The 18,376-nt window shown below is 38.6% G+C and overlaps 1 protein-coding gene across 3 annotated transcripts in view; it reads left to right on the top strand.

Annotated features, from left to right (window-relative positions):
* The window catches only part of CNTN1 (contactin 1), a 154,661-nt gene extending 145,469 nt beyond the window's left edge, over positions 1-9,192 (top strand). For all 3 annotated transcript variants that reach the window (XM_081211505.1, XM_081211504.1, XM_081211506.1), the window contains 5 exons: positions 1,771-1,874; positions 2,616-2,802; positions 3,256-3,368; positions 4,967-5,123; positions 6,728-9,192. In XM_081211505.1, the coding sequence (XP_081067631.1) occupies positions 1,771-1,874; positions 2,616-2,802; positions 3,256-3,368; positions 4,967-5,123; positions 6,728-6,807 (641 nt within the window). In that variant the 3' untranslated portion in view covers positions 6,808-9,192. The remainder of the gene's footprint in view (positions 1-1,770; positions 1,875-2,615; positions 2,803-3,255; positions 3,369-4,966; positions 5,124-6,727) is intronic.
* Positions 9,193-18,376: the final 9,184 nt, after the last annotated feature.

The raw sequence follows: 18,376 nt of genomic DNA, 5'->3' as shown, positions 1-18,376 counted from the left end.
ACTACATGTAGTTATCTGAACAGGGTACTTCAAGTTCTGAAAGTTCCAAGAATGACTTTGTGGAATTGACATTAACTCTTTGCAAAAATTGAACTCAGAAAATTTTGTGTTCTTCTGATAATCCTGTGACTTCGAGAGAAGACCCTGAAGAAAGAAAGAAAGCATGCTTCAAAAGCTTCAGACCATCAGGCCACCAGTCGCTGACTGTAATCACCATGTGAAAAACCATTTTTCTGGCAGACTGCCTTAGTTTTTAGTAACGGGGGCCGTGCCTTTGCAACTGTGGATAATTGATTAAAATTATGGATTTGTTTTAGTAGCTGTCACTCACTGAATGCTAATTTTTTAAAAAATAACGTTCCGTACAGGATGGTTAGGTTTTGTTCAATGCCCTTCAACAGATATGTAACTGTTTTTCCCTGAACACTGACTGTTTTGATGTATAGTTGACTGGGTGCCCAGTTAGAAGATTAAATATATGAAAGGTTTCCTGAGCTTAGGCAGCAGTGCCTTTTCTGTTGCAACTTGTTGCTAAGAATCCTCAAAACAGAAGTGATCTGTGCTCGAAAAATTAAATTTTATGTAGAGAGTAGACTGTCCTATGTGTCTTCTTTTCACAAATCTGACTGCTTATATAAATTAATCATGATTTTTTTCACCTACACCTAAATAAATATACAAGATAATGTTTATTACTGAAACATTCAGGGTCATACGTTCAAAACTATATGTCTGTATTTATTCTGTCTGCAAAGCAATGTGATAGAGGACATGTCAAGTGTTTGTGTGCATATCCAGCCAGAAAGACAGCCTGGAAGTTGTATGTTCAGATACCTTTGCGTCTGTGTCTAAGGATGTATTCTAAGCACTATGCCTCAGATGCTATATGCTGAAAGTACCACGACATCCTACAATCTTATCTGCATTAATGAAGAACTTCTGTAAAGTTTATATGTTGTTTGTGCGTTTGTTTGTGTTTGTTTTTCGATTCAGTGATTTGCAAAAACTAGTTAGCTGCCTTTTGAACCCCCCAGGACAGATCATTTAAGTAAAAACAAATTAAAAATAACACTGAAACACTGACAGAATTACAAAAGCCTATGCAAAACTCTGCCAGGAGCTGCTTAGCAGCAGTAGTAGTAGCAGCAGCAGCAGCAGCAGTATTTTCTATGCTTCTGTATTTTGTAATGCTTAGAGGGTGCTGATTCCATTGGGGAGGCACCATCAATATAAGTTAGGGGTGGCTAACCTCTGATATGATATTTTTGCTGGTAGTGAGAATTGATCCCTGTTGCTATTAGGTGGCCACTGTGTGTGTGTGTGTGTGTGTGTGTGTGTGTGTGTGTGTGTGTGTGTGTAAAATCCATATGTAAAATCCACAATCTTTATCAGCAGGATATAGGTGACTTCCAAGGGTAATCATGAGGTTGTTGGCGGCAACTATCTTTCTAATTTTGCGCTATAGCGTGGCAGCCACATCGTATTATTACAACTGCCTCCCCCAATAGCAGCTGCTTTGTGATTCATGCACCCAGCACTTGATCAAAATTCAAAATTTATCCATTGGTCCTAAACAAGTTGGCAATCCCAGGTTTATCACACTGCTGCCTTTGAGAACAGTGCATTAATGGAGATTCCGGCTACAACCTTCTAAATTAGTTGGTATTTAGAGCTGCCAAAGTAGCTACAAGTTCATTGTAAATCAAGGAATTGCTTGTAGAATATCTCACTTGTAGCATTTGAAGTGAATTGTATTACTCATTTTTCTAGCTCCTGTTGAAAGACCTAGAAATGTGAAAGTAAGAGTCAGATCATCCACAGAAGCCTCTGTTTCTTGGCAGCATATTCTTAGTCCAGCTATTACAGGGTATGAGGTGAGCTAAAAATATTTATTATTAATTAAAGTATATAAAATGAACCATCTCTATAATTCTCTGTTTTGCCATACTCCCCGTGGAAGCCATTTTGTATTATGTCACACACAGAATAGTAGCTATTTTGCGACTGCACTCTCTAAAAATTAAAAATGAGTTCACTGGTCCAAAAAGGGTTGGCAACCCTTGGTTGAATGCATTGTGGACTCTGAAAACATTGCGCCATTGCTTATTGGTGTCCTGTTGCTGTTCTCTGTTACCATTTTGAAGGGAAGGTTTCTCCTGTTTCCAGAAGAATCCCTCTTCATAATGCAGTCAACTTACAAGCTGGGCTTCCCTCCTCTGCATGGTAGTAGTAATTAACAAAAAAGCAAAAACAAACAGCTTTTGAATTTAAAAAGGAGATAGCAAGTTTAATTGTTGAAATGAGTCTACTGTCTCATCCCTCCGCTCTTTTCATTTCCTATTTCCTGTATAGGTCTAACTATATCTTGCTCTGCTATCCAGTTTCTAATTCTTGTGCTAAGTAAAGTTTGCCACTGCACATGTTTCCAAATGCACAGAGCACTGCCAGAATTGAACCAGTGTCTTTTGTTGCAAAATTTGAGCTGGAATCGGAGAGCTCTTCTGTTTGCAGACATTATGTATCATTGCTTTAGGAACAAGTGGCAGTCAAGCAATGAGCACTGTTGTTTGAAATTCATTCTTCTTCTCAGATAAACACATGTCTCATGTTTACAGATCCGCTACTGGCCCAGTCGTGGGAGAGAAATAGAAGCAAATAAAGTACAAGTGAGCAGTCAGAATTTTTCAGTGAGGTTGGAAAACCTGAAGCCTGACACACACTACTATGCAGATGTGGCAGCTTTCAACTTCGCAGGTGTTGGACCTCCCAGTAACCGTTTGGCTTTCATTACAGAAAAAGCACGTAAGTAAAGTGGTTCATTTGCTGATTTCCTACTTTCTGTTATCCAGGCAAAGAGGCCTGGACCAATGCTGCAACATGACAGCAGCACAAGTGGTTTGGAACCCAGCAGATTCTATGCCAGCCTAGCTCCACCCCAAAAGATATCAGGGATTTCTGTGCTTTCTTCGGGGGTTTCCACTGGCTACTATCAGTGATGATACCCCCAGCATTAGCTTCTGCCAGCCATTCAGCCAGCCACATTGGAACACTCTCACCAGCGGGACTTCCAATGGAGCTCACCTGCACATGGCTGAGTGAAGGCACACCTCGACCTCATCCAAACCCATTCCAGAACAGGGGATAAGGGAGTTGGATTGCTCTGTAACTTTCTCATGGTGTGTGTGTGACGGGGTGGTGGTGGTGGGGATATCTTCCTGTACGCACCAGAAATAAAGGTCTTGTAATATTTTCCAGCTCCAAGGCAGCGACCAAGAATTATCAGTTCTGTAAGATCTGGTTCGAAGTACATCATAACATGGGACCATGTCAAGTCACAGTCCAATGAATCTACTGTGAAAGGATATAAAGTAAGATCTGTATTGAGATGCTTTGCCCCCATTGTGTAATTTAGCAAATATGGTTTATCACTTCACTTGTCTATTAATTGACTTACAATCAGATTCTACACCTTCAAGGAGCAACAACAGAATGTATAAACAGCTAACCTTGGTTAGGCTAATATGAATACTTCAATAAAACTCCTGAAACTGACTTCAATATTACCTTGCTAGTTATGCTGTCTACATACTCCTAGAAACTGTTATCTGAGCATGAGTCTTGGCATGATATGAAAACAAGCTACATAATTCAGAAGTACATGTCTCTCTACCCCACAGTTCTTCTCATTCAAACAGGTGTGCAAATCAACCATGGCCAAAAACACAACCCTGTATTGTGATTTGTGCACTCATTACCAAGGCAGGCATAGAAACCGTGCTGCCTTTTTTTCCCAGTGACTAAAAAGGGTGGAGTAGACTCTTCTGGACATCAGTTAAGGTGGTGATGACTTGGGGTATCTTAGGACACTTGCTTTCCCAGCTAAAAGCAAGAATCAGGAACCACAGTCCATGAAGCATAGAAAAAGAGGTGATCAATGGAGGATATGGAGAACCAGTCCTGATTTCTTCTCAGTTATTGCTCAGATAAGGCAGGTGTGGAAGTGGCTCTCCAGCTTCTGGAAACTGTCTCATGTCACTACCACCAGTGCTTACTACTTACTACTTACTTACCCATGATGAAGGCAGTAAGAAGGAAGTCAAAGATTGGTTGTCCTGCTAGAACATCTCTTTTCACTCTGTGTTGAGTGGAGCTAGTAATCATCTCCGGTTCCCGTGAATCTCAACCCATTTCCATCTGCATTGACCTCCAGAATACAAGCAACAAAAAACATTTAAGCACACGTTACTGTAGTGTGGGGGTAATTTGCCAAAACCCTCTCACCAGGCGCCCAAGATGTGTTCCGTTTTTGTTCATTTTTTAAAAAGTATTGCTTTGACTATACCTTAAAGGTATATATCTTGACTGAAAATCATGCTTGTTTATGAAAGCATGCATATTTATTTACCTCACATTTCTTCATAATATGTTATGAATTTTCGACTGGTTGGATTAGCTAAAGTTGAATTTCTTCTTTAAACCTTCATGGTGCAGAGAAGGCTTTTTAAACCATTCCCCTTATGTCATGTAAGTTTTCCCATCAGAGGCAAATAGCAGCTCCAGCAGCAGGATTTGAAAACCATGACTCAGATGGAAGAATATGAAGAAGATCCCGATTCTGCACTGCAGCTCTGACCCAAAACTCTCCTACTCGTAAAACAAACATCGTCTCTCACACATGTGCTTGCATCTGCTGTTCTTAAAAACCACACACAAGGCCTATCATAGATCTCCTGACATTACATCTAGTTTGCCCTAAAAGCCTATAATAGTTAAAACTGGGGATCAGGTCAATTATTTTATGTGTTTCAGCATTTAATTTTTCTACGGTTGAATGGGGGGGGGGAATGTTCATTTTGTAGCTATTTCTTTAATGCTTTTTCTAGAATAAGATACAGCTTGCCTTTTTGTCATTTGATTTATTCTCTGGAGTTACATCCTGTACCGTGTCATATTTTGTCCCTGAAAGGTGCTGTATAGACCAGATGGCCAGTTTAATGGCACACTGTTTAGTACTGGCAAACATTATATAGAAGTTCCAGCCCCTGTTAAAGGTCAATATGTTGTTGAAGTTCGGGTGCACAGCGAAGGGGGAGATGGAGAAGTAGCTCAAGTAAAAATTCCAGGTATGTAGATTTTAAAATACACCTGAATTATATTTCAGAATTATTATTTTTCTGTGAGGTGCATGCCATTCTAATACAATTGTTCCAGAACAAATACTAACAACAATTCATCAGTATACAGAAATAGGTTGCATTGGAATCAAGTTCGGATCTTGTTTTTCACATTTTTTACATTCACCCTTTTCCCCATTAAGTAGCAGAATAACATATAAGGGAATGGAACTGAACTATTATCAAGGCTGGGAAACTGCATAGCCTCTACTCAGTCCCTTTAATACTTAACAAAAGGATTATGTCCAGTAAATAAATAACTAAACAAGATTACTCTTGACTCAACTGTCCTGTGGCACAGGCTGTACTCTCTATATAAGTTGGAATGTGCCCCTTGGTTTTCTTTAATCACTACAGTCTCTTACAGTGAGCTTGTGAACAAGTCAGGTCCCCTTTGGCTTAATCCTGTGGTTTTTGGGTTCTTTCTAACTCTGCTACTCAATATGCATGGAAAGCATCTGTAAATCCAACACAGGACCTCCTGCTTGCAGGTTGGTTCTTCATGCACTCAGGGGCCCCTTAACAAATTACAGTGGTTGGGGAGCTCAATTCTCACTGTAAAGGCAATGTGCAGGAAGAGAAGGCTTATATCTTCACTCCCTGCACTGAGACTTGACAGGAGACACAGACCCAACATATGCCTAGGACCCTTAGGGAGAAAGCTCTTACTGGCACCAATATTGGCTGCCTGTTATGTATTTAAGCAATGCCTAACTCTATTCATATGTTACTCATATGCAGTACAATGGCATGTGAAATCAGAAGTGTGGATGTGATTTTGGTCCACCTCAATGCTGTCTCTGCTTCTTTCAACAACCACAGTTTAAAAACTCATTTGGATATTTATCAAGGTTAAAATAGCTGTTTTTTTCCCTTATCATTTAATTCATTTTCATTACTTCCACTCATTTTTTTTTATTTCCTGTTGCCTTCCAACTACTACTCCCCTACCTAGAACTTCCTTTCCATCTAATTGCTCTTAAAATTTCAGGTATTCAACTTCTCCCCAAAAGAATCGAAGTTGCCAAATAGAGAGAGAGAGAGAGAGAGAGAGAGAGAGAGAGAAGTATCTCTATATTATTGGCAACTAACAGTGTAATCCTATAATAAGGGTTGCCATATTTCAAAAAGTAAAAACCAGGACACCCCAAAGGTTGTTGAGCTTGCACCGCCTTTCAGAAATTTCCCCCGGACATCAATTCCACCATGTGTATCAGATTGCCACCTAAATAATGTACATGCCATCTAATTGCAATGTAATGTACATGTAATCTAAAGTGGCTCTGAATTAGTTCAGAATGAACAACAAAAAATAGGACAGTTCTGGCATTAATACATGGCATTGATTTCTTCATTAGTAATTTATGAACAAATTGTTCCCATTCATTCTATTTTTTAAATTTGTTGTTAAATCAATCCACACCCTCACTTTGGATCACAACCTTGATTGCTTCAGAAAATATTTGTCAAGAATTTTGATGAGCATCCCATTTTGTTTTGCATATAACATAATGGCTATCCCTTAACAAAAGCCAAATCTGTTTCATTTACAGGAATTGCTGCTGGAATATCGCCCAGTTGTCTTGGTTTATTGCTGTCTGCTATTGGCATCCTTGCCTACCTGGAATTCTGAATGTAGCTGGATTTAACATGTCCTCAACTGAGTTCAAAGGACCTTCCAACCTGAGAGGATCTCAATTCTTTTTTTTTATTATTATTCCTGTGGCACTATCCTAAGCCAAATAAATTACACTTTCAAGAAAATTATCCTCCTGACTTAATCATGGATTTCAGAAGAAGAAAAAAGACTGAGGCAGGAACTCCTTCATCAAGCAACTCAACTTTTGAAAGTTTGAGGAATGATTTTTAACTTGTTCCAGTTATGCCTTATAAAACACTTGTGCTGATCTGCGGCAGTTGCATGATTCGGTCCAATGGGGCAAGTTACAGTGTTAACATCCAATAACATAGGCTGTACAGTAAAAGTAAAATCACCACACATAGGTGCTTTAACTTTAATAACAAATCGTGAAAACATAATAGAGATTGAAATGTTGATTGTATGTGGTATATGTAGGAGTAACTACGTCTGTCCGTACTATCCTATCTGTTTTGTGTACTGCATATTTTTGAATGGCCCCTATCAATTATGACTTTTCAGGTTTTTAGAGACACAGTCAAAGCAAAAACATTGCACTCATTTTTTTAAACGCTTTTCTTCTTGAAGTGACTGAATGTGGGTGAAGAACACTGAAATCCAAGTTCAATAGCGATGAATCTTATTTTAGATGGATTTGGAGTTCGTATGAGTATTAACAGTAAAGGATATTCCCGCACCTTAATTTTAAAATGATATTTAAAATCGACACGGTCTTTTAGAAATAATGCTAGTCAAGCCAAGTGTGAATTTCTGCAGTCATATAGAGGTTTATTTTGCTGTAAGTAATATTAATAGTTATATGAGCAAATTTACTTCTAATATTTCATTGTATCCAAATGTTCCTGTCACAATTTGAATTATTCCAATTCCGTCATGAATTTCAGAATTTAAATTCCAACATTATATACAGTCTAATTATTTTTTACTAATGGCATGATGGAAATTTGAAAAGCAATTGGATCGATTGAACAGTTGGATCAATATTAAAATAGTTTAAAGTATTTAAAATGATCTTTAAAAGCTCAAATCATTTACAATAATAACAAATCGGATATGCAGTGAAAAGACAAATAGCAAATAACAAAAGTTATCCTATTTATTTTTTTGTGACACACATATTGCCTTACTTTAGGGAAGGCCAACCATTAGGAGAATGATTTGCATTTTCCAATAAATTAATATTGTTCTACTTCCTAGAGATGTAAATAAGAGTTGTAAAGGTCTAACATGATTTTCCCTATTAAATGATCCCAGGAGATAGAAAGATGTTATTAAAATTCAGAGAGTTCTCAACTGTTCTGTCTGCTTTGAGTATTACTTATGTTTTCAAAACCGGGACTTCCGTAAGAGGTATAGAATGTCTTTGTTCTGACTGTTTCTATGCTGTATTTAAAGCTGTTAAAAAGAAATGCCTATTTCTTTCAGAATTCATGGTGTGCTGGGAATTTGGTGTGAATTTGGGTGGGCTAGGGTGGGCAAACACCATCCACTGCATACTGATTCAGCTAGCTCAAGTAATCGTGCAATGTCTGAGGCTTCAAGAATTATAAGCTTTGACCATATTTTATTAGCACAGCCTTGCTAGCTGCTTTAGAGATAGACTTTAACTTTTTAGGACTGGTACTGTAGATGCCCATGTTAATACTATTTAAATGAAGCAAGAATAGACTTTCCCCCAACCCTGTCTTTAATTTGTATGATTTTTTGTACTGTAAATTTACATTTTAAAAGCCTAGACCCTTCATGAATATATATATATATATATATCAATAATACCGTTTTAGTTTAATTTTGACTCTTTGTTACAAGTTGAAACTTTTTTTAAAAAAGAAAACAGGTGAAAATGACAATTTGTCTATAGAGGAATTTCAAAAGCTACACAAGCACTGCTGAGTTTCATAAATTATGTAATTGTTTTAAGGAAACAAAGATGACTTCATACGTAAGAAACTAATACCTTGGAAGCCTTCTGTGATATGTTTTAATTTGGTTTGGTTTTTATGCAGTGTGTGACTCATATTTTTGTAACCTACAAACACAATTATTATTATTTTCTTTTGCCAAACTGCATGATTGCCTTTTCGTTTCTAACGTGATATAAGGAACAAAACCAGATCACTTTTGCATGAAGAGAATTCGGGAAATCAAAGCACACTTTACTTAATTTAATCCGGAACACAGGTGAGCTAAATTTCATCATTTCATGCTAATTAGCTAATCTCAGATTTACATTGTTCAACACAATTGTACAAATTTAATGCAGACATTAAGTTCCCAGCAGTTGTCAGCACAGCTAACTATATACTGTATCATCTGCTTTTCAATGCAAGGTTCTTAATTAAAGTTTATATAGATAGACACATTGGCTGTTTCTTTGTATTTCAGGCAATATTGATATTAGTATTATTTGATACTGGTGATTTTTGGATTTTTTAGAAGTTACTTTTTATCATTTTCTTTCCTATTGAGTAGACCAGGACCATGCTCTGTCCGTTTTATGGTTGAAAAATAAATTATAATTAAATAAATGTATTAATGGTACTCCATATGTAACAATTGTCATTTGACTTTTCCAGAGGGTTATATAGATTTGTTTATGAAAGAGAATCGGAGGAATCTAATCCACAGAAAGAAGTTTTGTTCTTCAGAAGTTTGTTTTTTTGTCATCACTGGATCTATGGATTAGTTGACACCCCTTTTATTCTAATTAAAGGTCTAACAGATTACGCTTAGAAATATCACCACTTCAAATTTATTGGCATTTTTTAAAAAATGTACATTTATTGAATACTGCTCCATCAAAGTAAATATCCACGTGCAAATATTGAAATGTTGCATCATGGCTTCAACAATATTAATGAGTGAAAAGAAAGACAATGATGAGAAATCGTACAATGATATGCCCAATGACCAAATATATAAAAAAATATTCACACTAGAGTGTCAGTCTCTTTTATATGGCTTTTAAACTTGACTTGAGCTATAAGAACTCACTGGTTTTCATTAACATATTTCATATCCTCAGACCCGTGCTTCTGGTCTTCCGCCATTTTCCAGTGATTACTCTAAAGTGTTTTCCTATTTATAAAGTATTATCCTAACTCTGAATTGGCTTTGCTGGCCTTCAGTGAAACAATTGCATAGTCGAATTTAATCTGCCAAGTATTATCACAATGTCATCCTGTTAACTGCACGACCTGGTATTATCTGTGTGTCATATTTCAGAAGCGTTGTCTTCACTTCTGATTGGCTTTGTATGTCCTCAGTGATGTCATTACACAGCCAAATCAGATCTACTATGTAGCACAAGCTGTCTTGTTCCAGACATGATCCCTGAAGGTGGGATCACTAGCATGACTCAAATGTGAATTTGAAATTGAAAAAAGGAGTGAAATTGAAAAACAACAACCCGTGAGCAATGCTATGTTATCACATAGAATCATTCAAAGGAACATTTATGGAGGGAGATGGAAATGATACCCTCATTGGCACTACATGAGAGGCATTCTTGGGAGGAAGTTGTATCTGCTAGCGAGTTTTACCATTTTCACCATCACCCCGTCCCCAGAACTGTCTCTATAAATGGTGCTCAAGTATGATGTAGCATCACTGATAGTGCCATTGATATGGAGAAACCAAAATGGTGGTTGTCAAGAAGGGCCAGTGTACCAGGAGCAACCCTGCTGTTGCCATTGCAAAACGAGAGCCAGAAAGTTACAGGAATGAGTAAAGTTCACCACCCAAGGACCCCAAAGTTCAGAGTGAATTTTCAGTTCAGCCCTACTTCCAATTCAGTGTGAAATAAGGAAATACGTGGCACAATCCTAGTCTTCATCACAATCATTTTCATTCAGTTTGGTTCTGGTATTTATCCGCTGAGTGCTGTTTTCTGTATCCCTTCCTTTCTGCAAGTCTCTGCTTGAAGCTGTTGTCATGAAGTGATGAACAGTTTTGTTTAAACTTTACAAAGTTACTTCTAAAACTTCTAGAAGGTTCCAGTTCGTGATCTGCATGCTTGCCCTCACCTACATGTGACTGATTGCACAGAGAGTAACAGCTACAGGTAGGCAACTCCGCTTTCTAATAGCTATTGAATCCAATGTTGTTGTAAGCAATTACTAGACCTTCCTGCAATGTTCACTGGGTGAAATGAAAGAGGAATTCAAAGAGTCCTACCTAGAAAAAAAACAAAAAAAACAACCCAGTGACATAAAGACCTTAATGCTATCATTAGACCAAGGCTAATACTCCTTGGTGAGATCCCTCTTAAGTGTTTTTATTAATTAGTAGCCTACTTGATTTATTATCTGCTCCCAAAATTGATTCATATTTAAAGGGGGAAACTGCTACTATGTATGTAAAAACTATACGGTACTTCTACTTTGAGTCTGGTTGGGAAAAGTAGGGAATTCCCCTCTTTGAATAGCCTGTGAATCCTGGTTCTTGCCAGACACTTGCTTTGATCACTCTTCCCAGCATTGTGAAGTTGTCAAGGTACTACATTGGTTTCCTGGTCCAGGCTGCCCTTCTCTCACATGGATTTATTGCCCATTTAGCACATCCTCCAAAACAGCAAATCAGTGCATTATTATACCCACAGGTCTCAGGGCAGTTCACAGGAGAAAATCACAATATAAAAACATAAAATACATAATTAAAACAAAAACAAAAAGAACTCAGTACCCCCCCCAAAAAAAGACCCCACCCCATGTATTAAAAGGGCATTGGGTGTGAATCAGCCAAAGGCGTGGTTAAAGAGTAACATTTTTGTCCGATACCTAAAGATGTATAATGAAGGCGCTATGCGAACCTCCCTGGGGACAGAATTCCACAGACAGGGAGCCACTGCAGAAAAGTTGCCACACTCCGGACTTCGCGTAGTTGCAAAATCTATATATTTTATAGGAGCTGCATTTTACCGTAAGTAAATAAAACTGAATCTGCCTTGTGCTATTTGTTAGTCCACTACAACTGTGAGCCATAAAAATGATTCACATGGGTTAACCCTTCACTCTTTGAAGCTATTCAGAGTAGACAAGAATCATCAGGCATTGGTTGCCAAGGGCAAGTTGTGCAAAGGAAGCAACTTGAAATGGGCTCTTCTATGTGCTCAGCAAGCTAGGTTATCAGTAGCATTATAATTATGAAATCCAATATCTGATTAGCTCATTTCCCACAATCCTGCTGCAATGTAGCTAAATCACTTTGGGAAGTTTCACTGGAAGCAATTCATAAATGTTATTAATTGATGGGTTGGTTAATAGGGATTGGTGCAAACGTGTCTGCAATGTGATACAGGCAACCTTTCCTTCCTAAAAAGACCTAGTCTCGGCACAGGGACTTAGTTAGAATTAATGTAAAGTTATTCTGTATACCTTCTATTGTGAGATTTCCTGCCTTCCACTTGCTTACTCTTGAAAATGGTATTTTGATATTCTTGTAGAACTGAGTTAATGGATAAATCCATTTTCACACCTCCTGGCAAATTAATTCCTTGGATGATCTGTATGCAAGTCTATATAAGTCTCTGCCCAGCCATTGGATTAACTAACACACAATCAACCTTTGTAGTTATTGAGAAGGAAGGAAGTTAATTGAACCACAATTTTTATCCTTTTCATCATTTTATTATTATGCTCTCCCTCTACTTTATACAAAGGATCACAAGGAGGATAAATTGGATTTGAGCCCACCCAGAGGCATTCTTAACAGTAGTTTATGATCTGTTATTTTCACTATAAGCAAATGCTTCTTAAAAACTGCAACTTGGCATTTTAAGGCTACCAGGATGTTTCTTTTCTCTGTTTTTTTCATAGAAGTTATTGCTTTCTTGGTGAATTTCTCCCTTTTTTAACTAAAAAAAAATGACTAACATTGTTGCCTTATAACTGGTCTGGTCTGTTCCTTCAGATGCAGAGAGATGCTGTCTTGGCATCAGCTAAGAGGTTCCTGGGATCTGCTTTGCATTTTGTCTCCTTCTTCCAGCACATCATGGCATTCTTTAAGCTTCTAAACGGATGATAATAGTGCTGTGATTCTTGGTAATCTAATAGAAGGGGCTTTGAAGAGGAGGTTTAAATGAACCTTAAGTTCACATTTATACCCTCATGAGGTCTGAACTGGTGGTGACTGACCAGGGCAGAGACCCTGGGGTCTTAGCTCAATAAAGTTTTTTGCCTAGTGTGCAGCAGCTGGGGAAAAGGCAAATTCCATGCTAGGGGTCATGAGGAAAGGAAGTGAAAATAAAACAGCCAGTATCATCATAATGCCAGTAGCCAAATATATGGTGCAACCACACTTGGAATATTGTGTACAATGATGGTCATCTCACCTCAAAGATAGTGCTGAGCTGGAAAACAGCAGCCCAAATGATCGAGGAATGGAGCAACTCCTTTACGAGAGGGAAAATACAACATTTGCAGGCTTTTTAGTTGTAAGTCACACACCCTTCCACAGCTGCCACTGGCAGAGAAGGACCATCACCATCAGTGTCCATTTCAGGCAAGATTACTCCAATTTGGGGTGAGATCTTGCCCAAAATTGTGTGAGATCTTCCACTCTCCAGAAGAGTTCACATGATTTCAGGCAAGATCTTGCCCAAAATGGATGTGATCTTGCTCCAAATCAGCACCAAGGGCAGAGGCAGTAGGGAACCCACGGGGGGGGGGCGTCTGCTGCCTGAGGCAGTGTTCTCCCCCTGCCCAATGGCTGGGCCAGCTTTGGCCAAGGAGCTAGCTCTTCAAATGTCTGTACTTGGTCAATCACAGTAGTGTTCTCACAAGGCAGATGATAAATATGGTTTTGGTGAGACATGATTAGGGCACTCAAAATCAATGTGAGGAAACAGAGAATTTTGTTTCTGCTACATAATGCCAAATCCGAAAGCCATTGGGTGAAAATGAATGCAGTATTCATACAGATAAGAAGGCTCCCCACAAACTTCAAACAATAGGTAAAACCCAAGTCTCTGGTGAACTTTGCTGTCTCCTTAGATATTTATGGTCAGTTGACTTTTCCATATTCATGAAAGATTTAAGTGCATCTGTACCAATGAAGTTTGGCTCAGTGCCTTGTGGTTGCTTTACAACTTTATCTGCATTATAGCAATGAAAACCTCTCCTGAAGGGTCATCATCAAAGTCGCAGCAGCTATGCAATTTGAGCACGACTTTTGACATTTTAATTTTCCTGGACTTCTGTGTTATATGTTAAGCCAAAGTAGCACCATTGTCTTAAAAAGGTGACTCATCAGCCCCACTGAACATCAAAGATGTTTATTCCATAGCGCCAAAGATTGCAGCCTTGATAGACTCTTTGGCTTGTACATCTAAGTTCCTCAAGCTACCCAGCAACACTCATATATTATGCTCTGATTTGCATGCAGTGACAGAACATTGAATAGCATCAAATACATTTGACAATATGGATCATGCCTTAGGTACTCTCCCCAATCTATCTCCACAATTTGGCTGCTCCTATATATGATTCATATGGTTGATTGTTTTCCAGTTCAGCTAAGGAAGTAACACACGTGATGCTATGAATCACAATGGAATTTGCTACCACTGCTATTTTTGTGATGTTGGTAAGAACATGCCTAGACCAAATCTCTTAAGTACAGCCTATGCCAAGGCTATATGCTTACTTGACTCCTAAATATTATGCATGGTACAAATAAGGAGATACTAGCTTGTACAGATGATATACTAAAGAAGAAGAAAAATGCAATGATTTGCTCATACTCATATAAAACAAGTACAACAAAAATGGAAAACACCCTCTTAGCCTCATTGAACAGGGTAGCTACAAAGACCATCATGTCCTTTTGCTATGGGCTCATTAATTTTAATAGTTGCTGCCTGGAGCACAGGATGGGTGTCTTGTTAACTGGAACTACACCTTCCTAAATTTGACAGCATAAATAAATAGCCTATTTGGGAGCATTATAAAGAAGAATTAAAAGATGTCTCATTCAAGTCTTGTCTTAGTCACCAGCCAGATAAAGATATAATTTGGATGTGGCAGCTGGAATATGGCCAGATCTTTCGAATGCCAACTTTGCTACAAAATGTGTTTTTACATGCAACATGCAGCATTGTGGTGCTTTAATAATTCTCAGACTTGCTCGGCATTGTATGAACATTATGCATTAACATTTATTTCTTTTAAAATATCAGAAATTAATTAAGAGATGAAATACAGGCAAAAGCTACACCACTGGGGTGGGGGGGAGAAATGCCGTTGCAAGTAAGGTAATTTAGTTTACTCAAGAGTGATGATGGACCTGAGAATCTTTTTGTGTGAACTGTAAGTCAACACAGTGAAATGAGAAGTTGATTTCTGGATGTTTCATGAGAACTCCCGTGGGTCATGATATACTCTCTGAAAATTCCTATAAAAGCGAAAAGGGTGGTAGTGGAAAAGGGTAGGGATTGAAATGTATTAGGAGTGCTTCAGATGGGTCTACTTGGAAAGAAGTGAGGTTGATCTTTGTTACAAATTGCAATATGTTTTGCCTGGTTAAGTTCAACTATCTGGTCAAGAAAAAATACATTTCAACGTGCACAAAATGGAAACAGACAACATGTTACAAATGATTAAATTGACTGTTGCACAATTGGACGTTGCATTTACTTCACAATTCTTTCCCCTCTTTCTGGAACCCACAATCTGAAAGGAACATCTACACTCCCTCTGATTATACTCTTGTTGGAGTTGGATATTCCTGACAGACAGGAGCTGGGGAAAAAAACAACTATTGGGAATATTATGATATATCCTGGTTCAGGATTTGACCATATTCAGGAACAAGGCTGGATCCCTATACAGTGGTACCTCAGGTTACATACGCTTCAGGTTACAGACTCCAGTAACCCAGAAATAGTACCTTGGGTTAAGAACTTTGCTTCAGGATGAGAACAGAAATTGTGCTCTGGTGGCGCAGCGGCAGCAGGAGGCCCCATTAGCTAAAGTGGTGCTTCAGGTTAAGAACAGTTTCAGGTTAAGAATGGACCTCCGGAACTAATTAAATACTTAACCCGGGGTACCACTGTATTAGGAGAATGGAGATGATACTAAACTGGGAGCTTCAGACACATGCTAGATTGTCCTCTCTTAATCATCCCAATCCATCACATCTAATGTTCTCATCTTGGTAACAAAAGTAGAATATGGGATGAGCACCCTACCTGTCAGTGAGGGAGAAGGGAGAAGGAAGGCTGATGATCTTTAGCCTGAACGTGAAAGTGACCCACTACAGAATGCACATTGGCTAGGGCTGATGGAAGTTGTCCTTCAAAATATCTGGAGAGCACAGGGCTGGTGAAAGCTGGACTACATACTCCTTTTATGGGAGTACCACATGACCCATTATGCCTTATTACTGCAAGGATGCTTCCTTGGCTGGGGTGATTGTTTCATGGCTCTCATGCCATTGACTTCCAGTGAAAAACGTGTAGTCTGTAGTGGTCTTCATTCATGGTGTAGACTGGGTATGTTTCACTGCCCACATATGTGTGGGAATATCCAAATCCCTATTTTCTCATGGGAATTTCAGTTCCCCTTCAAGACCTCTGTTTAAATATACTACAACTGTGTTATTTTTTCAAATCTTTCTTGCAGAGGAATCCTCAGTGTAACTGCCTGAAAATGTAACATACTGCCATTTTTCATTCTCTAAATATCTATGCCTGCTGGAAAAAAATGTGTCATTTGACAGCTTGCAGCCTTGCAATGATTTAAGTAGCTCTCTAGCTTTCTTTTTAAAGAAATACTGTTTCTTTAAAAACCAGATAACAGCAGTTTGCTCTATTAATCAGGGCAGTTTCAATACTTGCATTATTTATTGACACACAAAAATAGAAGCTAGTGGTGTGTCTTTTCTGAGAGACCAGAGGTTGGTTTGCATACCAAGGTGTAATATTTGAGCAGAAAGTTATGATAAGAATTTTGTTGTGCTAAATGAACACTTATGTGACCATTTCTTAAAATAGGTCCGTAATATGGGGGTTGCAACGTGCGGGAAGTGCTTCAAAATTATATTTCAGACGATAATGATGAAGGGAACTTCCATCTGCCAATGCAAAAGTTTTCCCACCACTAGACTCAATTAGTAGTAAAGGGGGGAAAACTGACCTGAGACACATTAATACTGCTATTGCATACTATTAGTCTTCTGAAATGAAGAAATGTTATGTACATTAGTATTTTGGGGTTCTCAAGATTCTGTCTGTCCATCCTAAAAAGTCCCAGTTCTGCCCTCCTTACCTCTTTGTCACACTCTAGCATTACCATAAAATAGAACCCAAGTTGGGACTCTTCAGTTGGCCTGTGGCTACCAAGACTGGATCAGACTCCATTGGCAGGAGCTCTGTTAAAATAATAATAATAATAATAATAAATTTTATTTATATCCCGCCCTCCCCAGCCGAAGCCGGGCTCAGGGCGGCTAACAACAATCGAATAATCAGTCAAATAATCACACAATCTGGTCTCTCAGAAAAATAAGACTCATTAGAGGAATGTTTTCAACAATGTGACTTCCCATATTGATAGAAGAGAAATAAGGAGGATAGGATACTTCAGTCTTTAAACAGTGCCATCCATTTTAAATCATTCCAACTAAACTTTCTTTATGGGACCAGACTCACTTGAAAACAAAATTAGCATCAGTAACAGACACTAGTACGCATTATCTGCACCTGGGTAATGCGTTCAATTTCTATTTTGGCTCTGAGAGCAAAATTTTATTTTTAGAAGACGATTGATTTATTCAATAAAAAGGTTTGTCATCATCTATTGAGGGCCAGGACTTACTAGGGCTGGCTCCAGATGTGAATCTTCTGTTGAGCACTCCAGAGTGAGTCACAATCTGTGTGTTCCTGCTGGTTCCTACACTTATCTTTCAACACAGGTCTGTCAACTCTCCTTTCCCCTTTTTCTGCATCCATAATAACACACAAGGTTCTGCTCCTCTGGTCTTTCACTTCTACATAATTTTTAACAGTGTAATCCTCTGCATGTTTACTCAAAAGTAAGTCCCATTGAGCCAATAGGACAGGCTTCCTCAACTTTGGCCCTCCAGATGTTTTGAGACTACAATTCCCATCATCCCTGACCACTGGTCCTGCTAGCTAGGGATCATGGGAGTTGTAGGCCAAAAACATCTGAAGGGCCGAGGCTGAGGAAGCCTACAATAGGGCTTATCACTTGCACCCAATAGGACTGCAGTCTAAAGCTTTGTTGGAAGTGCAATGGCAGGGATCATTCAGTTAGCAACCTACAGGTTAATGCTATTTACAGACAGACAGATTGCCACTGCAGGGGGGTTGCAGCCTAGTAACCAATCTGAGTGGCATATCCCTGCTGAGATAACTTGTGCTCTGAATAACTATAGTATTGAGGAAGGTCTTGGTATGTTTGCTTGCAGACTTCCTCTGTCTTCCCCCCATAATTTGAGCAATAAGGTGGGTAGACTTGCTTCAGACATACTAGATACCCTCGTAATTCATCCCAATTCCACAATGAAAGTAATTAATGTGCCA

The sequence above is a fragment of the Podarcis bocagei genome (genome assembly GCF_964188305.1).
Source record: "Podarcis bocagei genome assembly, chromosome: 10".
Taxonomy (NCBI): Eukaryota; Metazoa; Chordata; class Lepidosauria; order Squamata; family Lacertidae; genus Podarcis; species Podarcis bocagei.
Note: the sequence above shows the minus strand (reverse complement) of the source record. Positions and strands in the feature narration are given on the sequence as shown.